Here is a 25,606-nt window from a genome sequence, read left to right as displayed (position 1 = left end):
CCCCTGTATTAAACATTGCTTTTATGCTAATGCTTTGAGAACATAATTAAAGACAGATAGCTTTGAATGAGCAGTCTACATTGCTGTTAGAATGTTTCTATAAAACAAAATAAAAAACTTTTCCAGTTGATTTCTCATTTTTATTTACATTTCAGTTCAATTTGTGTTACAAGAACTAAAACCAATACTGAAATAAAAATGAAATAAAACTATATATATATATATATATATATATGGCAAAATACACATCAAAAGTAAATCTGTAAGTAAAATAAATGAAATTAATTTTTTTATTTTTTTTCAATATTAATATAACTTTAATGGTATCTTAATAATACTAAAATATAAGCGGTTAAAGGTACATTTTCACAGTTTACTCGTTGGTTTATGTAAATACAAACAGAAACTGAATTATTTTAAACCACTATCATCATAGATATCTCCCAGAGTGTTTACTTTATTATGAATCCATTGCGGACAATGAAATGGAGTACTGCCTGACAAAAGGTAATTTTTGTGGAAAATAAGTGAATGTCTATGTCATTTTGTAACTAGTTGTGAACGTCTTTCAACATCCCTCCATGTGGAGAGGAGGCCCGTAATCTTTTTTAAAGCTGATTAAATATTTAGCGAGCCGAGGGAGTTGGCCCGGTGTGCAATAATGATTGATGGCTGGACGGGAGTGCAGAAGTTAGCACTAAAAAACATGCGATCAGGTTACAGTCCTTATCAATGTCACACCCATTAGTGTCTCCTAATAGTAACCAATCACTCGCAGCGTCGTCCTCAATTTCCTTCAGGACGCTTGGAAACGCTCCTCAGCGTTACTCATCCTGCTCTTTGCTTTCATTTCTCTTCCTCTCTGAGCTGTCAAGCTTCAGTCCCGGTTGAAAGACTCGTGTCTGTCACATTGTGGTCTCTGTGATGTGATACAGTCGTGTTGCTGGCTGTAATATTGTAGATCAAGCTGTCGTTCTGAGTTATAAAGGACAGAGCTGTCTTTATCTCAGTCACTATAAGGTTTAGTCCAGTTACACACATTTTTTCTAGCATTGGTTTGAAACATCTAGTTGAAAGCTGATTTAAATTAGAGCAATTTTTGGGAACACGAGACTCAGCTATGTAATGCAATTTGAACTTTAAGGGTCAAAAAGAGTGTTTTTCATTAGGTGAGGGCAAGTTGTCACTTTTATATGTTGTAATTTTATTCATTTCTTCAGCCCAAAACATTACACAAACATAAGATTTTTGTGTCACCTTTTCTGTATTTTAAGAAAGAGAATACTTTAATTTACCAGTGGCGCATTAAATTGATCAAAAGTTACAGTAAAGACATTTATAATGTTACAAAAGTTTTATGTTTCAAATAAATACTGTTCTTTTGAACTTTCCATCCATCTGTGAATTCTGAAAAAATAAATGTTTCAAAGTTTCCACAAAAACATGAATCCGTTTTCAACATGGATAATAATCAGAAATGTTTCTTGAACAGCAAATCGGCATATTAGAATAATTTCTGAAGGATCATGTGACACTGAAAATTCAGCTTTGCATCATGGGAATAAATTACATTTTAAAAGATATTCACATAGAAATCATCTATTTTCAATTGCGATAATATTTCAAAATGTTACTGTTTTTACTGTATTTTTGATTGAATAAATGCAACCTTGGTGAGCGCAAGAGACTTCTTTCAGAAACATCAATATTATCTAAATGATATAAACCAGACAGATTTTCTATGTTCTACAGCTATTATAACATATAGCATATATAACATAGATAACATATTTAAACTAAAAATCTAGTTTTTTATTTATTTTATTTTGTTGTATATTTACTTATTTACTATATATTTACTTATAAAAAATAATTAAGATTTTTTTTCTTTGTATCTTGGTTTTGGCAGGATTGTTGTACAATATTGGCAAAGTATCCATATATAATACACACTAATAATGCACAGAATCTGAAGATGCACTGATATTTTGGCTCTGTGTGCTGTAACTCTATGATGCTTGCGGTGAGTGTCTACTGTTGGGTCGGTGTGTGGCACAGCGGCGGGTGGCACCGGCGCAGCAGATATTGGCTCTTGCCCACAGTCTGTCGGCTTGGGTAGCCGGCCTGCTCCTGTGGTTAGAGGTTTCAGACGTTTCCAAACCTTCCCTGAACCACACTGGCCTCTGGTGAGCCGCAGCGTCGGTGAGGTGTAGAGTGACACCAGACACGCACACACACATTCACACATTACACTTCATTCAGCTTCATTCAACTCACCAAAATCAACCACTGTTAAAAAAACAAAAAGACAAAAAAGTAGATTAAGTAAATTTCAACTAAATTTTATGCATAGAGCAATATATATATATATATATATATATATATATATATATATATATATATATATATATACACATTCATATATTTTTTAAAATATGTATCTAAAATATAAAAAAATATATATTTGCTAAAATATGTTCCAAAATATATTTACGTAAATATATGTTTACCAATATATTTTTAGCCATATTTGGCCAAAATATATTTAATATATTTAGTATATTTTGCCCTTCATATATTTCCAAGAAAATACATTCTCATATGTCACATTTTTTGTTATTTGTTGTCTATAATATGTAAAAATATATGACACATTTGAATAATAATAATAAAAAAAGCTACTGTAAGATTGGAAACGTATTTTCTTGCCCATTAAATACATTTTGAAATATATTTCAGTGTATGAAGGTTGAAACTAAATATATTATACATTTTATCTTCACTGTTTACAACATATATTTAAAATATGTTTTGGACAGATTGATTGATTGATTTTTTAATTATGTATGGTTATGTATAATATTGAAGCATGGGGCAAAAATATTAAAATCACTGTAACACATACCAAGAGTTATGTTGGATTTCATAAAACAGCAATATAATCAAATGCTTCTATATTTAGTTAGTATTAATGCTAATTAACGATAAACAATTATTTCACCAAATAAGTAGATAATATTTACACAAAAAAACCCAAAAACAACGGATGTAGGATTGTATCTTCTAAACAATTTTCACTCAAGAATTGCGAAAAAGTAATTTACAAATAATAAAAGAAACAAGTAACACATTAAATTAAATGTGAAATTATCTAATTAAGCTAAAATCATTTTTATAGTGTATTATAATGAAGCATGTTGCAAAATACTTTAAAGCGCTAAAAATACTGTAACACAGACCTAGAGTGACTTCTACTACAGAACAGCAGCAAACAGGCAATATGATAAATATTGCTTTTAAACAATAAACTATTTGTTTGCCAAATAATTAGTTTGATGGCTGTCTGTGGCTGCCAGGCAACATTCCCCATTAAAATATCATTTAATTAAAGTTCAGAATGTGGATCATCCAATCATATTTTAGAGCCAGAACTACTTTCATGAAATAATATATAAGTTACTACAGTATTAATAAATGTTAAATACACCAGAAACAGAAAAAGAAGCCTAAATATGAACAGAATATTAAAATATATATATTTTTTAGGTTTTGCTTTGTACAAACAAACAAACAAATACATAAATAGAAGTCACAAATAAAATCACACACACACACACACACACACACACATGCAGCAGCTCACACAGAATTCTCAGGTCGTGCCCTTATTGTGTTGCACGGCTTTGGTTTCATCCTGACAAGTGGTAATTGATTCCGCTGTAGGTTGCGCCGGCGGTAAGTGGGGGAGGATCTCCAGTTTCACTGAAAACAAATCGCTCTTTTCTGTGGCCTGACCTTCCCTTCCCTCTTCTGTCCAGACCTCACGCTCACGCTCGTCTCAATCACTCGCATCCTCAGCATCATGTGTGCTGCTATACAGTCTCTTCTGCTACTATACAATAATACTGTGGAATATTATTACAGTTTCAAATAGCATTTTTCTGTGTGAATATATTGTAAAATGTAATTCATTTCTGTGATCAAAGCTGAATTTTCAGCATCTTCAGTGATCCTTCAGAAATCATTCTTCTAATATGCTGATTTGCTGCTCAAGAAACATTTCTGATTATTATCAATGTTGAAAACAGCTGTGCTGCACAATATTTTTGTGTGATACATTATATTTTTCAGGATTCATGGATGAATAGAAAGTTCAAAAGAAAAGCATTTATTTGGAATATAATTTTGTTGTAACATTATAAATGACTTTACTGCCACTTTTTTATATTAATGTAATGCATTTTTGTTCAATTACAGTTTTGCTTTAAAAAAAATTTTAAATAAAAAAAATAAAAAATCCAAACTTTAGTAGTTTGTACTTAGTTGTAGTTTGTAGCGAACACATAAAGGTCAAATGTACTATTTTAAAGACTGAATTTAATTGACAGAATTGACAGAATTTAAAGTAAGCTCAAAAGAACAAAAACATGCAAAATGAAGGTCACAAAGTTCATTTTAAAATGCAATAAAATGAATAATAAATAAGAAAAAAGTTAAATAATTACATGCATTAAAGTAAAGTAAAATAAAGCAATGCAACACAGCACAGTTTAAAACATGTTCAGTGTTCTAAAATATTGCAGGAAAACCATCAGTTTAGATGAAGAATAAACAGCTGATCTTGTTTCCATCTCTCTCTCACATTGACATCACACGCAGGACAAGAGAAAGGAAATCCAACACTGCCCTCTGGTGAAGGACTTCAGTAAATGACCAGCTAATAGAGCTGAGAGGAAAAACACAAAAAATTACAAAATATTAATCTAAAAATATTTTCAAAATGTATTTTATATATACAGGTACATCTCAAAAAATGTGAATATTGTGAAAAAGGTCAATATTTTTTGTCACTCATTTCATAAAGTGAAATCCATATATTATATAGATTCATTACACACAGAGTGAAATATTTCAAGCCTTTATTTCTTGAAATTTTGATGATTATGGTTTACAGATAATGAAAGCCCACAATTCAGTGTCTCGGAAAATTAGAATATTACATAAAATCAATAAAAAAAGGATATTTTAAACAGGAATGTCAGGCTTCTGAAAATTATTTTCATTTCTATGAACTAAATATTTGGTTGGGCCTCCTTTTGCTTTAATTACTGCATCAATGCAGCGTGGCATGGAGGCAATCAGCCTGTGGCACTGCTCAGGTGTAATGCACGCCCAGGTTGCTTTGATAGCGGCCTTCAGGTCATCTGCATTGTTGGGTCTGGTGTGTATCATCTTCGTCTTCACAATAGCCCATATATTCTCTATGGGGTTCAGGTCAGGCGAGTTTGCTGGCCAATCAAGCACAGTAACACCATGGTCATTGAACCAGCTTTTGGTACCTTTGGCAGTGTGGGCAGGTGCCAATCCTGCTGGAAAATTAAATCATCATCCCCATAAAGCTTGTCAGCAGAAGGAAGCATGAAGTGCTCTAAAATTTCCTGGTAGATGGCTGCGTTGACTGTGGACTTGAGAAAACACAGTGAACCAACACCAGCAGATGACATGGCAGCCCAAATCATCACTGACTGTGGAAACTTCACACTGGACTTCAAGCAACATGGATTCTGTGCCTTTCCACTCTTCCTCCAGACTCCAGACCTTGATTTCCAAATGAAATGCAAAATTTACTTTCATCTGAAAAGAGGACTTTGGACCACTGAGCAACAGTCCAGTTCTTTTTCTCCACAGCCCAGGTAAGACGCTTCTGATGTTGTCTCTGGTTCAGAAGTGGCTTGGTAGCCCTTTTCCTGAAGACGTCTGAGCGTGGAGACTCTTGATGCACTGACTCCAGCTTCAGTCCACTCCTTGTGAAGCTCTCCCAAGTGTTTGAATGAGCTTTGCTTGACAGTATTCTCAAGCTTGTGGTCATCCCTGTTGCTTGTGCACCTTTTCCTACCCAAATTCTTCCTTCCAGTCAACTTTGCATTTAATATGCTTTGATACAGCACTCTGTAAACAGCCACTCCTTTCAGTAATGACCCTCTGTGACTTATCCTCTTTGTGGAGGGCGTCAATGTTCATCTTCTGGATCATTGCCAAGTCAGCAGTCTTCTCCATTATTGTGGTTTCAAAGAACAAGAGATACCCTGAATGTATACTGTATGGATGGTCATTAATTGAAACTCAAATGTAAATATTCTAATATTTTGAGATACTGATTTTTGACTTTCATGAGCTGTAAACTCTAATCATCAAAATTAAAACAAAAAAACTTTTGAAATGTTTTACTTTACATGCAATGAATCTTCAATGAATTCAAAGTTAATTTAATTGGACAGCCTGGGTCTTGGGTTTTGTTCTGGCTCCTCCAGAATCTGGTTTCGACTCCAAAACTGTTATACAAACAAACAAACAGACGACAGGGAAACATTTACTTTGTGTGTCAGTGTGTGTCAGGACACGAGTTTTGATGCTGCCTCACAGAAGTGGTGACTGTGTTCTGAAAGGGTAATGAATTGCTGGATGCTCTCAGGTCGACTTCTCCCTTCCCAGCAACCTTCATTGAGGCTCTGATCCTCGCCTCTGACTGCATTCCCATCCCTCGCTCCTGACATCACGGTCAGAGCAAACACAAACTGACACTTACTGTGTCATTCACTTCCAGCAGGAACACAAATGGTTTCTCACCCAAACTTTACAGCTTTTATTACTACTTGCATGCTAAATTAATGTGCTTTATTAGAGATGCTTGCATATGCAAGGTTCTAGATATGAATGATTCCTCAAATCATGTGACTACAAAATGGGCCAAAATGCAGTAGACACCAGGGCTGCGTTTCACAAAAGCATCGTAAGCCTAAATTGATCACAGCTCCATTGGTTTCACAAGGTCCACAATGTAACTAAGCTTACGATGCCATTATAAATGTGATTGGTTTAGTGTCGTTACAGAAAACTGAAACAGATTTTATCATGGCAAAGTTATTATATCTATGCATATTTGTTTATAAATATTTTAAACAGAACTTCATGACTGCCTATATAGACATGTCAAACTGCATAGACTTATTTATAACAAAAAATACTCCTATATTTAAAAAAAATACAAAAATACAAAAAATTCTCAAGAAGTCTCATTTTTGATCATCGAACGCATCCTGCATTTCAGTTCATGCTAATTTCATGAAGAAAATTTCTTAAAAATTAAAAAATTAAAGCTCTAAAATATCAAAACTAAAACTGAAATAATACTGAGCTACTGTAAATAAGTGATATGATGACATCAAAACTAAATTGCTGTTTTATTTTGAAAAACGTTTTATGTAAGTGTGATTGATCACATGAAATAATGGTGACCAATGCATTTGTTTTCTCATTTTTCTGGTCAGACGCGTCCTGCACTTCAAGTCATGCTAATTTCTTCTCATATGCATGAGGGCTATTTGCATTGGCGACCACATCAAACGTCATCTGGATTCGGGATGGCCCTTTTGACCCCATCGAGGAGTGGACAAAGTCATCGGGTGCGCTGCTGTGTAAGCAGTGATAAGGCACTTCTTAATGTGTTTGCACAGGGGCCGGAGTAAAAAGGGCCTCTGACGCAGAAGGGCCCACAGCCTGCCGCCACCTTCATAATGGAGACCCCGACACCAAACACGGCCCCAAATGTCACACCACGCCTGGACGTGGCAGGGAGGGATGAGCGGCCTGATTGGACGGTGTCAGTGTGGGTGTCTCGTTTTAAAAGGCCCGGTGGATGTGCTGTGACGGTAGAGGAAGAGCGGCGCAAAATACTGTAAAGTGCAACACACTTGACAAGCCTTCTCATCTTAGAGGCGCATCAGTGCAAAAGAGTACGGCAGGTGTACGATTTGCCATTTTAAGACAGAAGATTGATCTAAGAGATTCATTTAGCTCTCATTCACAGCTGGACAGTCTCACCTTCAGGTCATTAGGGTTAAATGTATAAGGTGGACATGTTGAAACTATTGACCACGGTTGCTCTGCTGACTGTCGCTTCGGTGTTGGATGCTGCTCCGCTGATGCCTGGAGAACCAGATGCTTTTGGAGAACCAGCTGATGGAGGTGAGACAGGTCAAAACCAGCTCACAGATTACATTCATGCATTTGGCTTCATGCTTTTATCTAAAACTACTTACATTGCATTCGATTTATACATTTAATTAGTGCATGCACTTCTGGGAAAAGAACTCATGGCGTTTCACTGCAAAAATAATTTTCATACCCTGTATTTTTCCAGTTTTTCAGTACAAATGATAAGATACATTTACTTGAGAAGTAAAATGACCATTAGGTCTATTAGATATTGAGTTTTGTTTGCTGAACAATCTTCCAAAATTAAGCGAGTTTATGCATAAAAAAAGAAAAAATGTCAGTGCATTAAGAAAAATAATTCAAAAAGAAAACAAGCTTATTTTTCTTGTTCCACTGACATTTTGTTTTAAATATAAACTCATTCAGAAAACAAGCTGTAATATTTTGAGCAATTTTCCTCAAATAAATGTATCGTGATTTAAGAATTTTGTAAAGTTTGTATTGAAAAATAAGTCAAAAATATTAAGAAATCTTTTTTTTTTTGCATTGTAGTGCCATGCAATATTTTTGACTCAAGTCAAGTCACATTTATTTATATAGCGCTTTATACATACAGATTGATTCACAGTAATAAACAGGAAGATATCAGTGTTTTAATGTAGTAAAATTCATCAATTATGAGACCAATTCAATTTCAGATATACAGGAACTCTGATTTCTAACCTTATGGTCCCAACCTGCAAACATATCTGAAAGATTTAATGGAATATGAATATTTCAAGAATCATCTCAGATGTGTCTCCTAAAATCCCTTCAGAGAAATAAAAAAGACCCATATGAGTCAACGATTGTCATGCAGTAAGAGCTGCAAAAAATAATGAACAATTTCTGAGTTTGTATTGAGTATTTTGACACATATGAGCACAGTTTCTGACATTGCTGAGATCTCTTCTGAAACTCATATGTAAGAGATGTTTTACATGGATGTTAAAGGTTATTAATGGAAGCATAGATGCTAATAAAGAACCTTTATTTTTAAGAGTGTAGAGGAGACAGTTGAGATATTGCTGAGATCTCATTTGTGATTTCTCCATCCTGTGAGATTTTAGTTTCACTGTTGTCAAGCCTACAGACTCAGAGATGGCGCTGGACCAAGATAATTAGTCCAGTGGCGCCGGCTCTTGTGGTCTTCTGTTGGTCTTGTGCTGTCCGCACTTCCAGTGTATGCAAACCTTAAATCTGCCTTCGCATTCAGGTTTCCAGCTAAAATTGGCTCAGGCGTTGTTATGAATTAGGTCATTAAGTCTCCGCGGATCTCATTTAGGTTCATTCTGATGGTCTTACAGAACTTCTTGACCTGGATGTGCACTGTGCACAGTATCTTCACCATGCAACAATAAACCAGCTAACAGGACACGTTTTCAGAATGTTCTGTCAAGGTTATGAACAAACATTTTTCCAGTAACATTAATAGAATGTTTGCTTAAAAGGTATTTGACCTTTAATAATGTTCTCAAAATGTAAAATGGAATGTTCCTTTAACATTCGCATAATCAAAAATGTTTAAAAAAACCTTGAAAATTCAGAAGTAATGCTTTCATAACTTTAATGGGAATGTTACAATACGTTCTTAGAACATTTTTGTTAGCTGAGAGTAAATGCACATGCACAAACAGTGTTCTTAAAATAATGAGTGCACTGCTAAAATAATCACTACGATTCAGGTCATGCTAATTTAGTACCATATGCATGTCTGGAATCTGGTGCACTTTTTCATTGCAACAATGGTCACGACTGCCTTTGATGAAGGTGATAATACCACTCGTATTTTATCAAGAGGCCCTTCAAAGAGCTTTTAATGGAGTGATGGCAAGTTTAGTGTTTACAAACGTCTTTTTTTGTATTTCTGAGTCCAAAAAGCCCACCTATGACATCACTGAGACGCACTGCGGTCGCCCTAACAACTCGGTGACTTCCCCAAGACTTCTGTCAACATGGCTGCAGGCAGAGAGCGGCTCCACATGTGTTTGTACATGAGTGTGAACAAGCGTTTGTCAGCGTCCACCTCTAAGATCAGAATGATGATGGGGAAAGTTGCTCGGACAAAAGGCATTTATCATCTGTTATATGTTTGTCCAAGCCAAGCAAAGGCCTTTTAAGGGATGTTGGAAGTTTGGGATGTCTCTCTTTTCAAGGTTCTCATGGTGTTTCAGTGCATTGGCATTCCCAGTGACTTGTTTCTAGGGGTATGGGAACACTTCCAGGGCAACAGGACTTAGATCGGTACGCCACTAAATGAGACAAACCCTTTCAGAGGGGATGCATCATTCTGGAACAACCATAAACTGGAATTTTAAAGACATACAAACACTTTACTGTAGCTGGAACTAATTAAATTGCATTCCTTTGAGCTCTAAAGGAGTTTAAAAATGGAGGTTAAAGGGTTAGTCCTACCCCCCAAAAAATTTTTTTCATCATTTACTCACCTTCATGTCTTTTCAAATCTGTATGACTTTCTTTTTTTCATGTGAAACACGTACGACGATATTTTGAAGAACACTGGTCTGTTCCCATTGACTTCCATTGTGTTTTTTGTCCATATGATGGAAGTCAATGGGAACCGAAACTGTTTGGTTACCAAAAGTTCAAAATGTCTTATGTTCCAAAAAAGACAAAGCCATACAGGTTAGGAATGACACCCGGGTGAGTAAATGATGATTGAATTTTAATTTCACTAACCCTTTAAAGCAGCTGCTTTGTGACGCTTTGAAACCTTTGCGAATCATTTATTTCGAACCAGTATTTTGGAGCAAATCAAACTGCCAAGTCACATAATTTCAGTAAACCAGGCTTTGTTACTTCACAACTGTTTCAAAATGTCAATGGTTTGTCATTGGGACAGTGAACCTTTGAACCAGTGTAGGACACTAATAATAGTCTAATTGGCCTATTTAGTTAGACAAGCCAAAAAAACAACAACAACATATTTATGCATGTTTTGTTGCATTTATACAGTTTTGATCAGCGTTTGGCGTTTTGAGGGCTTTGAAACAGTAAATCTTTTTGCGAAGCAATTGGTTCAATTACTTCGAAAAGGTTTGTTTACTATTAAAAATCATCTTGATAGTACACTGACTTCTAATAAGGTGATTAGTTGTTTCTTTTCCATGCTTCCCGGCAAACGTGGAGAGCGGGTACGAAATTCCACGGAAAGTGCGGATTGCTTTTTGGTGGCAACACATAACTGAAAGGGGCTCCAAAGTCTTTAACCCTAAAGTGTCGGTATTTCCTTCCAGATCCATGGAGGAATATTGAGGAAAATGCAGCCCAAGCGACGAAGATTTTCGAGAAGCTACTGAAGACCAGACCAATGACGACATTTCCAGACGGAGATGGAAAAACCGTAGCGATGAAAGCATTAGACGAAATAATTACAAGCAGCCCAAATATCAGAGACAAAACCTTAGACACGGGTGTCAATAATCCATTAAAGACACTAACACTTCTTTCTGATGGACACGAGGATATTCGTGATGGATCTCTGAGGATTGACCGCACAACCAGTTCATTCGATTCCCAGCGGCAAACGGAGAAGAACAGACTGTTCAGACTTTCAAAGCTGATTGATTCAAACGAGCACGACACTCCATCAGCAGCCGACCAATCAGATCCGGCCGCTCGAGAGGAGCTGGTGAAGATGCTGAGTGCTCTTGAAGAGCTTCACAAGTTAATGAACAGCACACTGAGCCATCGAATCACCTTCATAACCAGAGGTGTGTCAAAAATAGAAGATTTCAATTCGTCTGGTTAAAATAAATGCTGTTCTTTTAAACTTTCTGTTTATCTATAAATCCTGAAAAATAAAATGTATCACAGTTTCCACAAAATTATTGGGCGGCACAACTGTTTTCAACATTGATAATAATCAGAAATGTTTCTTGAGCAGCAAATCAGCATAATATAATGATTTCTGAAGATCATGTGACACTGAAGACTGCAGTAATGATGCTGAAAATACAGCTGCAGATCACAGAAATAAATCCCATTTTAACACATATTAACTTAGAAAACAGCTCTTTTAAATTGTAATAATATTAAAACAGTTTTTATTTCTATTAGTATAATTGTAAATACAAATTTAAACCATATTAATAATGTTTTGCTATTTGAAATTAAATAATTACAAATGTTGCCTTTGCAACTAACTGAAATAAAGTTTAAGCTTAAGTATTAAAATGACTAAAACATAAATAGAAATATAAAATAATGAAAAAAAAGCATATTAAAATTGACTACAATTTAAACAAGTATGAAATATAACAATAAAATCTTAATACAAAATATTAATACTGTAATGGTATATAAATAATATTGAAATAACACTAGTATTTTTGATCAAATAAAAGCAGCCTTGGTGAGCAGAAGAGACTTCTTTCAAAAACATTTAAAATCTAACAGACCTCAAACTTTTGAATGATACAATATTGAATGCAATTTAGTTTAATTAAATCTTGCCTCTTTTCTTCAAAGGAAATAGCAACGGACGAAGTACTGGGAAGAAGAACAAAATGGTATGTTCAGATATTAAAAATAGATTAAATATCAAATATATGTTCAAATGCTAAAATATATATTTTGATACATTTATAAATATATAAAAAGTTCAATTTGTGCTTTATGCTATAAATCGTGTTTTCTAACCTGCAGACAGTTACAGATGGAAGCCTGAAATCCACCACAGCGACCACTATAGACGGCGCTGGGATTTCACCGAAGGCCAGCACTGACCAAATGGATCCCAAACTCAACGGAAAAGCCTTTAAAAAGTCTCCTCCATCAGCTAAAAAAACCAACAAGCGAGGTATGATGCAAACCAACTGGTCTGGATAACAAAAACTTGCCATGTGCATGATAATAAAAATAAAACAATCTGTTTATGTTTCTCCAAAAACAGTGTGCTTCTGGAAGTACTGCTCTCAGAACTGAGATCAGCAGCCCATTTCTCCCTCGTTTCACCAAGCAACAAATCCTGTTCTCAAACAGAGATGCTTAAACTCTTCTCAAAGGACCATCAATAACACGACTGACCCCTCTGGCCTCTGTGACGTGTGTACCTTTGACTTTGTGCACGAAATGCTCTTAACCTTCGATCTACAACATCTTCGTTGTTACAAGCTCCAATAAAAATGACAAAGCATGCAAAAAATACTGTGATAATAAAGAGAACTTTATTTTTCTACAGATATCTCTCTCGGTGATCATTGCAAAATAAGACAGTATTTAAAGGGTGACGTGCGTTGTTGCGTTTACTCGCATTTGCACAAGTTCTCAGAGCTCAAGCGTAGAGGTCACTATGGTGATGATGAGGTAGCAAGCCGACTAGAAAGACAATTACGCCTTCGAAATTGATCTGATTGCTCAAAGAGCTGCTGTTGCTTGGGTGACGGTCACTGAGATCCTACAGAATACAAGAGAACGAGTCAAAAGAAGTTCAGGGCCACCAGAGTCTTTCATTTCATTCGTCTTGCGTATCAAGATCTCATTCTTCACACGACCCTCGTTCATCACGGGGATAGGAAATTAAAAACCATGAAGACTCAATGATGAATTCTGATTAGTTTAATTAAAGTCTCCTCGTCAGAGCTTCATAAGGCGTTCGCGCAAGGTTACATAGTTGCATAAATAGCGTACTTAGCAAGTTCTGTGCATCGATTAAAACAACAACAGCAATCAAATATAAAGAAGAAGCAGTTTCATCCTAAACTTGGAAAGACAAATCCATTATAATCATTAATTAGTAAACGTGTGGATAATAGCCTCATGTGAGGATACAACAGGAGAGTTTCATTAAACATATATGGTGATATTGTAAAATAAACATGATTTCTTTAAATAGAAAATGCAAATAGAAAATGTATGTGAAGATATACTGGCCTGACCAGAAAAAATAAAATAAAAATAAAAATCCAGAAATATAGAGATCCGTAGCTTAAAGGTGATTGAGAGTTGGTCAAGGCCTTGGTGAATATAATGTCTATCTATATTATCTATGAAGACAAATCGATTGTTAAGAGTATTATATCTCTGTGTCTGGTCTTATACTATTTTCCTGGTCCTGCCATTGATTGAAGGAAAACGTATGCCAGTCTACTGATTTATGATCAATATACCATAGTATTAGTGCAGCTCCACCAGTGAGCGCACACACGCACACACACACACACACGCACACACACACGAACACACACACACACACAAGCATGTGACGGTGCTCAGAGCTAGCACTACTTGTCTGATCATCTTGAACTATTTGATCTTCTTGGCGACATCCAGGTAAGCGAACTCGATCTCGCGCTCAGCAGGGCAGGTGTTCATGAACTCCTCTTTTTTGTAGGCATTATTCAAATATCTCCAAACCCCGGTCATCTCAGCAGGAATCTCAAAACCCCTGTACTTCCTGGCAACAATCTGCAACACAGAGTATGGAGGCGGGAAATCTGAACGGGAAAACTGAGCAAAAATGTGTGCATGCCAAAAACACTGGCTCTAAAATTTGTGCAATTATATTTATAGTGCAATTATATAATTATATATATTTATATTAAGTGTGAAAAAAATGTAATTAAAAGTTAAAATTATATATTTTTTATTTTATTATTTATTAGATTTTATTTGTTATATTTTTCAGTAAGTGTTTTTTTTTATTTAAAGGCATTTCAAAAACCTTTTTTTTTTTTTTATGATTTTAATTTAATTTAACTATACTAACCCTTGCCTGAGACCACATATGTGACCCTGGGCCAAGTCGCTGGGGTATATTTGTAGCAATAGCCAAAAATACATCGTGTGGGTCAAAAATTTACATTTTTCTTTTATGCCAAAAATCATTAGAATATTAAGTAAAGATCATGCTCCATGAATATATTTTGTAAATTTCCTACTGTAAATATATCAAAACTTAATTTTGGCGATTTTCTCAATATTTCGATTTTTTTTTTTTTTGCACCCTCAGATTCCAGATTTTCAAATAGTTGTATCTCAGCCAAATATTGTCCTATCATAACAAACCATACATCAATGGAAAGATCTTTTATTTAGCTTTCAGATGATGTAGAAATCTCAATTTCAAAAAAATTACATGTGAGACTGGTTTTGTGGTCCAGGGTCACATATAATATTTTATATACAATATTTTAATATTTCAATCATTTAAACCTTATACTTCCAAATTTATTATGTAATATCAGTAAAATATTTTAGATTCTGCAACCATCACATTTGGTTCATATCAGCTCAAATGTTTTTGTCATTATTAAAGCAAAAGGGTTTCACTCCTAATGCAAAAGCATTTTCAAATGTATGTGTTTATGTACTTTTTTCAATTCAACTGAAATTTAAATGAGATTCATTCGTTTTAAGTTACATTTAAAAATCTTTTAACAGATCTTGGACTTTCAGAAAATGACAGATTTGTTTTATACACCCAAATGCAGGAAAAGTCATAAAATGAGCAATGGAAAGTGTAGGAATGGAAAGACGCACCTTAATGATGTGTAGTTTGGGCAGCAGGTTGCAGTCGGCCAGCGTGAGGTCCGGTCCATCCAGAAAACTGCGTGTGGACACACCGGGATCATCCATGCTGTTGGCATCTATTTCTTCAGCCACCGGCGTCTGCAAATACTCATCCAACCTCTTCAGAGACTTCAGAAGAGCTTTCTCCAGACCTATATACACACAAACACCAGATCAAAACCGAATAACAGAAGAAGAGAGCAGAATTTCACAGTCTTCAATAAAACCACTTAAACTCACCCTCATTAGCTTCTTTACGAGGGTTCTTGATGTAGGCAGAAAACTTGGCAAATACATCTATTCCTGCTGTGTTGGATTCTGGATGCTTTGCTGCTAACTTTGGGTATCTTAAAAAATGCACCAGGGTTCATTTTTAAGATTTTTATTAAGGAATGTAGTAAGGATCTGAGACAATGGCAGGTGAAGCGATATAGAAAGTACCGTGGTGGGACCAGTCGTTCCTCGAGAAACTCCTCGATCTTGTTGACGTCCACCAGCACCTCTCCGTTGAAGGTCATGAATGGAGGGTTGGTTCCTGGAGCGAGATCCTGCAGATCCGCCGGCTTCCTGTGGGACACGGATCAACAAACCTGCCATCATCAGTGTTGCTTTTGTTAACTAAAACTACAGCAGAGATGCCCCAAACCAGAGCATGTGGGCCAAAGTTGGACGCCATTTGATTTGGCCCGCCATACCATATCACAAGAGGAAAAAAAAAAGATTCCATTGAAGCACATCTTCATTTGTAATTTAAGTTTTTGTTTTAACAATTTTAGTTTCATTTTTTTTTGCATTAAATAAATCATTTTTGTCTAATTATTTATGCACTTTTTCATGTAATATATTTTAATATAATATAGCTGGATATAGTGCAACATTACCCTTCATATTGAAAAGTTTGGGAACCTCTGAACTAAAGCTATTATTGGAATGAAGCTAAAATAAAACAAAACAAATATAAATACAAATATTACATGAAAAAGTTAAAGTGGCAGGTGGCAACTAACTGAAATAAATTAATTTTATTTGAAATACTAAAATTGCAAAAACTAAAACTGAAATAAAAGCTAAATACACTCACACACACAAAATAAAAATCAATAAGAGATCAAAAAAAAAATTAAAAAAAAATTAAAACTAAAATTAAACTGAAGACTTCAAAAAAGCCAATTTAAAATATTAATAAATACTATAATTAATAAATATGAATATGAATAAATACTATAATTATAATAAATAGTACTAAAACAACACTACACGCTCCTCAATAACAATAATCAAAACGTCCTAAAGAAATGTGCACAGGATTGCAGATGAGATTCCTATCATTATTCGTAAGCAAACGTATCTTAATAGAGTTAAATAAGATCCTGATATCCATCAAATTCCTATATAATTAAGTTTATCAGAATAACATATTAAAATCATACAGGTGCTTTTTATCCTATTAGGAATCATAACTGTCCTACATTTATATTTACGCATATTTTCCAAATTGACTTACTGTACATTGCATTCAATACATTTTATCAGTTAATATATTTGATGGGAACTGAACCTGCAACCTTGGCGTTGCGTGCGTCATGCTCTACGGTGTGAGCTACAGGAACGTCCTATTGGGAAATGTGTGTTCTTGTGTGTGTTGTTGTGTCTTTATCTGTGGATTCTGTGCTTCACCTCTTGAGGTCCACAGTGGTGACGTTGAAGATGACTCCTTTCAGCCAGAGGATCATGAAGAGTCTCTGAGAGAACGGACAGTTCCCGATACTCTCTCCATCACTGCCGGCCTGAGAGACACACAGATTATCCCATCATTCCTTTCATTACAGACATCAATGCTCTCCACGAGACGAGAGTACAGTGGGCTCGAAGAAGCTTTTCATTTTATTTTCTCTACACAGCAAACACTTCCTAATGCATGAAGACACTGTTTGATGAAATTCTGATTTTAAGGGAAGTTTAAAATATAAATTACTTAAATTATCTTTTTGTTGTTGTTGGACAAATATCTCCAAGATGTACAGAAAATCCAGAATACAGAAGTCATTAAAAATACCTGACATATTATGAAATATATTTTTAAGTATTTATTTAGTGTAATAATTTACACTTAGATTTAGATCAAATCCAAACAAGCTTCTTTTATCATCTTGCTTCACATAAATTAAATGACAAAAATGTTATCATTCTATCATCACTTACTCTCCCTCCACTATTTTCACAGTTTATTTTTGTTGTTGTTGTTGTTGTTAAGCACAAAAGAAGATATTTTGAAGAAAGTTGGTTACTAAACAGTTGACGGTACCCATTGACTTCCATAGTATTTTTTCTGAACTATGAATGGCTACCGCCAACTGTTAGGTTACCAACATTCTTTAAAATATCATCTTTTGTTGATGGTAGCTATCGATTTCCAGAGTATTTTTCCATACTATAGAAGTCAATGGCTACCGTCAACCGTTTGGTTGCCAACATTCTTCAAAATATTGTCTTTTGTTGATGGTAGCCATTAGTATTATTTTTTCCATACCACAGAAGTCAATAGCTACCATCACCTGCTTGGTTACTTATGTTTTTCAACATATCTTCTTTTGTTGACATAACATTGAAATCTATAGTATTTTGTTCCACAATATGGAAGTCAGCTGTTTACCAACATTCCTCAAAATATCTCCTTTGTTGATGTAGCCATTGACTTCCATAGTATTTTTTCTGCATACTATAGAAGTCAGTGGCTACCATCAACTTTTTGGTTACCTCCATTCTTCAAAATATCTTTTTTGTGTTCAACATCTGAAGAAACACATACATGTTTGGAACTTGATGGCGAGTAAACAGGGAAAGGGAAGTGTTGTGTGGCCAGGTATGGTGACCTATACGACCTTCAGGTTACAAGTTCAACTCTCTATCCATTAGGCCACGACTGCCCCATAAATGATTGAACCACACAATACATTACGAAAAACCATTAAGGAGCTAAATAAGCTTAGACTGATCAGCTACAGAACAAACATAAGTTTATTCAGATCACATTAGTTAGGAATACGCTCCACAATGTTTGAGACTTTGAGTCAACAGTAAATATTGCAGTTTCCTATTCATATGCTCAAAATATGAAAAACAAGGTAATTAGTTTTTCAATGTGAGAGCGTCTTACCTTCACAAACAGCTCAATGCTAGGAAAGCCCAATTTTTTAGCTGCTACATCAAACCAAGCCATCGTGAAATATCGCTGCAGATACACTGCTTTCACATGTCTCACAAATCAAATCAGCTTCTCAAATGCTTTCTCTGCATGTATAAAAATGTCTTTTGCTCGGTTCTTTGTGCATCCAGAATGGCTGATTTAATTTGGAAAGAGTCTGTCTTCATCTTCTGTGGGTGGAAAAAAACGGTCAAACGCGCAGGACGAGACACTGAGACGTTTGTTCATTGTTATCAGCAATAGAAATGCTGTTCATGAGATGTGTGTTATTACAGATAGACATTGTAAAAATTTCTTTATGATGAAGAGAATCTCTATTATGATTTCCAGTGCAATAATCTAGAAATAAACTATATGCATTACTGTATGAAGGGAATTACAAAACAAATGGGTTTTGCAGTGGTGTAAATATGTGTCTACTGCTGTGTTTTTGTATGTCCGGGTTGATTTATTACTGTGCTACTGTATTTATGAGTCTGGAGGTTGAGAAGGATTATGTGAGGTCTGGTCATCTGAAGATAAACTGCTCATATTAACAAGCTAAAAAAAGGCTTTGATGAGGGAAAGTCAGACCAACATATCACCAGCATAGGGCAGAGCTTCATCTATAAGAGGTTACTGCTGTTAATTAGGCTGTGTGCTCATGTCAAAGTGTGTGTCAGTTCAGAAAAAAATAAAGTTCAGACTACAAAACCTGATTTAATAAGTCACATTCGAATATAAGTATAACGACACAGCGATTACATTATATTAATTCAATTGCATAATGTGGCATATTTTATGTTAACTTCACTGTGAGGCAATAAACACCAGCCTAGCAACCATCCAGAGCACCTTAGCAACCACACAGCATCAAGACACATTCAGGAATGATATTGTTTTTGCACTTGGTTTTTGCTCCGATCCCCAGACCAACAAACATGTTAATCAGATTAATGTGTGGAGGAATGCTGGGACACGATTAACCCACTACACTATTCACTTACAAACACATTATTCACTCCGAAAAATATGAGCTGAGGCAAAACACATCACAGGCACAGGTGCATCTTTAATTAGATAACTATCAGCACATGCCATCCATCCCTTTGACCCGGTTACCAAAGCAAAACTACAACAATAAACACAAACCAATCACGAGACACAAACTGATGCTTGTTTTGATTTGTTAGTGATCTGAAATGTAGAGTGAGATTGTGGGAGTTGAAATGCGCACAAAGGCCATCTTTGTTACGGGAATCGCTCTGCAGAAACATACGGGTGGGATTTAAGGGCATTTTTACCAGGCTTAACGTCCCGCTGCTCAGCTTCCTTCATACAACAAGAATCTGGCTGTGAGAGAATGTCTTTGTTTTGAATGTTTCAAACAATTCTAAAAAATAATAAATAAATAAACAAATATATAAAACTATTGCTGTAGCTCTGCTTGATTAAGAACAACAATGTTTAACAAACAAAATAAAATACATTTAAAATAAAATATAAAATAAACTATTATTAAAATAAATAAATAAATAAATTAAACTATTATTAAAATAAATAAATAAATTAAACAAACTACTATTGATGTTGTTTGGCTGGTTAAGAACAAAGTTTAACAAATAATATAAAAATAAATAAAAGTAAAAATAAAATACTATACTATAAAAAAACTACTTTTGCTGTATTTGCTTATTGGAGCAACAAAGTCTAACAAATAAAATAAAATACATTTGAAAAAAGTAAATAAAAAAAAATAATAATTGAATAATGATTTAAATAAATAAAGACAAAACTACTATTGCTGTAGTTTTACTTATAGGAACAAAAACAACAAAACTATTTCAATAAATATACAAATCTCTTGCTGTAGTTTTGCTTGATTAAGAGCCACAGTTAAATTAAATGAATAATACATGAATCTGCACATAAATAAATAAAAAGAAAAATAGATAAAACCAACTATTGCTGTAGTTTTAAGAAAGAGAAAGTTTGCCACCTGAATGAACTTAATAAAAACGATCTAAAGCACATCTATGTTTATCTATAATGTTATGTTTTTAGCATGTTTTACTGAATAATCTTTGGTAAACTTTCAACATAACAGTTGAAAAAGTTAGATTCTTGATTAATATTATTGCTTACGAAACACACTCATAGTTAAATTTAAATAAATAAATAAATATTTAACATCTAAATACATCTGTTTATCTATAATGTTATGTTTTTAGCATGTTTTACTGCATAATCTTTGGTAAACTTAAGTCAACAGTTGAAAAAGTTAGATTCTTGATTAATATTATTGATTACGAAACACACTCATAGTTCAATTTAAATAAATAAATAAAAACAGGTTTAACAAATACGTCTATTTTGCACCATAATGTTATGTTTTTAGTATGTTTTATTGCATAATCTTTGGTAAACAAGTCAAGACATTAGAAATTAATTGCAAAAGTGATACCTAACGCTAGCTCTTTTCTAATGTTTGTTGAGAGGACACTTTTCTGCTGGAAGTTCTGGAACGTTCTAGAATCAAGAAAGAAACACTGCAGTGGGTTGAGTCAGATTCATTTTTAGCTCATCAATCAATCCATCAGCTCAACAACAGCCGAGAATAATCTCAATTAACTAAGTGCATTATATCACCAGCAGCAACCATTCATACAGAACATCACAACACAGGGTGGGAATTATGACTTGAGACTTTGGCTTTAACCTTAAGCCTCGATATACTACTTCAGATATGAACCACTGAAATTAAAACACCTTGCAACTTAGTTTAAGCTATTGAAGTTTCTCGTCAGATCAGTGACTGTTGAATAACATCTTTATTTTAGCTAGTTAAAGCCAGTTAAAGTGCATTAGTTACCAGTATATGGTATATTTTCATGCTGGTTTCGGCAGGTCACCCTGCAATAATTCTGTGATCAAGTTAATGCACCTGCAACAATAACCAGCTTAACCAACTTGTTCCAGCAACACTGCCCTGGACTGGGAATTACAATCTGGTTTTCTAGAAGAGGGATGACAGACCAACTGACCAGTGGAGCAAAGACACTAATGCAATTAGGGTTAGTGACAGTAACACCATCTGCTGAGCAGAAGGACATGCTGTCATTGTAGGAAACTATAAGCTAATGTTGCTAACAAGACAGCCTGATCATTGTCATTCCTAAATTAAGACTCAGTGCATTATTCTGTCAGCATTTCTACAAATATCTGAATTTTGTTTGACTTTTGACAGTTTACATCCTGCCCTCCCTATACAGTGATCAGTTCCCACCAACATTTTATAATATTTATTTTACTATTATTATTATTATTATAATAGTATGAATATTTTATATTATTATAGTATCAATATTTGATTATATATTATATCTATCACTTATATTTTTTCATTTCAATTATTATTATTAATAATTACTATTTTACAATGATAAATTATTAATTGATAATTATTTGTGACCCTGGAGCACAGAAGCAGTCATGAGTAACACAGGTATATTTGTAGCAATAGCCAACAATACATTGTATGGGTCAAAATTATACATTTTACTTTTATGCCAAAAATCATTAGGATATTAAGTAAAGATCATGTTTCATGAAGATATTTTGTCAATTTCCTACTGTAAAAATATCAAAACTTAATTTTTGATTAGTAATATGCATTGCTAAGAACTTCATTTGAACAACTTTAAAGGTGATTTTCTCAATATTTAGATTTTTTTGCCCCCTCAGATTCCAGATTTTCAAATAGTTGTATCTCAGACAAATATTGACCTATCATAACAAACCATACACCAATGGAAAGATTATTTATTCAGCTTTCAGATGAGGTATTAATCTCAATTTTGGAAAATTGACCCTTATGACTGGTTTTGTGGTCCAGGGTCACATTTAATAATTGTTCATTTATTTCAATTATCAACTGGTTTTAGTTAACAATAACAATAGGCTACTGTCACTACAGTAAAACTGCTGTGGCATATTTGATTTTAAAAAAGTACAAATTGTGAAATATTATTACAATCTAAAATAAATGGTTTCTAAGTAAATATATTATAAAATGTAATTTATTTCTGTGATGCGCAGCTGTATTTTCAGCATCATTACTCCAGTCTTCAGTGTCACATGATCTTCAGAAATCATAATAATATACTGATTTACTGCTCAAGAAACTTTTCTGATTATTATTGACGTTACATTTAATTGCTTCATATTTTTGTGCAAACTGTGATACATTTACAGAGACAGAAAAGTTCAAAAGAAGCATTTATTTATAACATTGTTGTAAAATTATAAATGTCTACTGTCACTTTTGATAAATGTAATGCATCCTTGCTAAATAAAAGCATTGACCCCAAACTTTTGAACTTACGGTTATGTAACAACCTTCCTTAAAGCTTAAAATTAAAACTTCTGACATTTTTCAGATTGCATACTGCCTTAGTAGACCTACAGTTTTAGGCCTATTCTCTCGCTCACTCTCTTTAACTTCTAATACTCCAATATACAGATAAATCTTGACCATCATCTGACAAAGTACCTTCACATAGAGGGAGATCTGCAGGTCATGTGGATTGCCTTCCTGTTGAGCTGGAGTCTCCATCTTTGTCATATTTTCTGGGGGGTTTTCCTCTTCCTGTTGAACTATAGCAGCTGGTATCCCAGGGCATCCATTCGCCATGATGACCTCTTGAACTTTGGCCTTGATATTCACCTCCCCTTCACTGCCCGCGCTCATGCTGCTGGCCCGACTGACGAGGGGCTTCGGCAGCTCTTGGAAATGGGCATCCGAGCTCTCACTGGCCTTCAACCAGGCAGGTATGGTGACTTTACGCCCCCCCTGGACTTTCCTCCTGGACTCATCTTCAATGACAGACTTGAGCTCTTCTAGCCAGTTCCCCGCCCCCTCCTCTATAGGTGCTGGGACTTCTTGTTTTGGCTGTTCTTTTGCAGCATCACTTCCCTTTGCGATCTCCCGTTCGCTATTGGCCAGCTGTTCCTGCTTCTTGCACACCCCCTCTTCTACAACCTCAGGATCATCAAGTGGCTGTTCCGCCTTTGTGCAGCTTCCCTCCTCTATAGGAAGCTCCTCCTTCTTGACCGGCTCTTCTGTAATCTCTACAACTCTTTGAGGCTCATCTTGAATTCTTCCGATGCCTTCTACCTCTTTATCAGCTCCTCTTGTCTCCTCAGGTCCATTGACAATAACTGATGCGGTATCTGCTACTATTCTTTCACAATTCTCCAGATTGGTGTCACTCACCACCTGTTCAATACTCTCTAGTCTCTCATGTTCTTGCACGATGCTTTCCACCAGTCGATCTGAATTCTGGACCATCTCCTCTATGGTTCCACCAATCATATCAGTTGATGGTTTCTCTGTTGCAATCCAGTCAATCAACCTTTCTTCTGGTGTATTGTAAGTGGTCTTTTCATCACTATTTGTCTCGAAGGCATCATTGTGCATTGGCTCTCCAACTGCTATATAGTCTTCCACTAAAGGCACCTCGGTTGTAGACTGCTCTTCATCAACATTATCAAATGTTGCTGGCTCTTCCTCTTCCCCAATACCATGAAAGTCTTCTATAGATTCTCCTTCAGTGCTAGAAACCGTCCGTGGCTCTTCATCTACATAGTTTTTTACACCCTCATCATCCAAACTTTCCACCTTCACCTCTTCATGCTCCTCTTCTTGCAAAAGTATCTCACTCTTTAATTGCTGAATTTGATCCTCTCTGGGCTTGTTTTTTACTTTCTCAAGGAGGCTACAGGTAAACTCTCTTACCTCAGACAGGAGCAGCTCCTGATGTTCCTGTGTCTCCGTCTGCCTTTCGCTCAAGGATTGCATTTGTGGTTCATCGCTTTCCTTTTCATCTTCATACAGTGTTTCCAACTTGTGATCTGCTCGATGCTTGTCCAGTTCTTTCAATGTTCCTCCAAGCTCTTCAGCTTCGTTTGGAAGTTGTGTTTGTGTTGTTGTTGGCAGTTCAACTGTTGCCTGTAGCTCAGGCGTTGTTAGTTTGTCGGTTATGTCCACTTCTTCTTCCTCCGTCTCTCCAGCATTTAACTCATTTTGCAGAACCACTGTCTCTTGGCCAACTTGGTCCTCTACATATTCCATAATAACCTCTTCATCTGTTTTATGAATGATCACGTCTGTTGAGGGCATTGTGTTGCTTTCTCCGCCATCATAATCTCCAATGTTGATATCCTCGTCCACCTCTTCGGCTAGTTCAACCTCGTCTTCCTCCTCCTCTTCCTCTCCAGTCCTCCGATCTTCCATCTCCATGCACAACCCTACAGGACTGTGGATGACAGCTCCATTAGAAAACTCCATGTTGATACTCATATCGCTTTTGGCCTGGGCCATAATTTAAAACTTAGAAGAGTGTTTAGAGTTCACTATGACTGCGTAGAACTTGTTGTTTAACTTGTGCACCAAAGCTCTTCTGTCTACTTCTGCAGTCTATGTTCTGTAGAGGAAACTAGAACTTACTCTCTCTCTCCCCCTTTTTCCTCTGGAGGATTATGGTCAATTTCGCATTCTGATCCCCACATGACTTGCCTGCCCTCTCAAATCCGCTCCAATGGGAGCCTGGTCAGCTCAAGATGATCGGTTTAAGGGTAGGGCAGGTATTTAAAGTGGAGAACTGGAATTCTCCATCCTGGTTGCTACCTCAGATTAACTGAAAATAAATAGATAGATAGATAGACAGACAGACAGACAGACAGACAGACAGACAGACAGACAGACAGATAGATAGATAGATAGATAGATAGATAGATAGAATGTATATATACTTTCTGAACTCTTTTTTCAAAAATTTCAAACAAGCATTTGTC

At 35.3% G+C, this 25,606-nt stretch overlaps 2 protein-coding genes across 4 annotated transcripts; one reads left to right on the top strand and one right to left on the bottom strand.

Moving 5' to 3' along the window:
• Positions 1 to 7,916: 7,916 nt before the first annotated feature.
• On the top strand, positions 7,917 to 12,981 carry LOC306874344 (uncharacterized protein; the record flags this gene model as incomplete). The annotated part of the gene is made up of 5 exons (XM_079424309.1): positions 7,917 to 8,025; positions 11,292 to 11,768; positions 12,526 to 12,566; positions 12,703 to 12,856; positions 12,950 to 12,981. 5 exons carry the CDS (start codon positions 7,917 to 7,919, stop codon positions 12,979 to 12,981), a joined length of 813 nt encoding a protein of 270 aa, XP_079280435.1.
• Positions 12,982 to 13,202: 221 nt separating this feature from the next.
• Positions 13,203 to 25,449, bottom strand: LOC306874131 (chloride intracellular channel protein 4-like). Of its 3 annotated transcripts, XM_079423917.1 has the most exons (7): positions 25,260 to 25,449; positions 23,304 to 25,068; positions 17,245 to 17,354; positions 16,009 to 16,134; positions 15,808 to 15,914; positions 15,538 to 15,719; positions 13,203 to 14,463 (listed from the first exon to the last, which is right to left on the bottom strand). In XM_079423917.1, the coding sequence occupies exons 1-7, from the start codon at positions 25,319 to 25,321 to the stop codon at positions 14,302 to 14,304; spliced, it is 2,514 nt and encodes an 837-aa protein (XP_079280043.1). In that variant the 5' UTR covers positions 25,322 to 25,449; the 3' UTR covers positions 13,203 to 14,301. The 3 variants fall into 3 exon arrangements, with proteins under 3 accessions (XP_079280043.1, XP_079280044.1, XP_079280045.1); XM_079423918.1 differs by having other exon boundaries at positions 24,549 to 25,265; XM_079423919.1 differs by lacking the exons at positions 23,304 to 25,068; positions 25,260 to 25,449 and adding an exon at positions 18,725 to 18,946.
• Positions 25,450 to 25,606: the final 157 nt, after the last annotated feature.

This window comes from Barbus barbus (genome assembly GCF_936440315.1).
Source record: "Barbus barbus genome assembly, chromosome: 8".
In the NCBI taxonomy this organism is placed as follows: Eukaryota; Metazoa; Chordata; class Actinopteri; order Cypriniformes; family Cyprinidae; genus Barbus; species Barbus barbus.
Note: the sequence above shows the minus strand (reverse complement) of the source record. Positions and strands in the feature narration are given on the sequence as shown.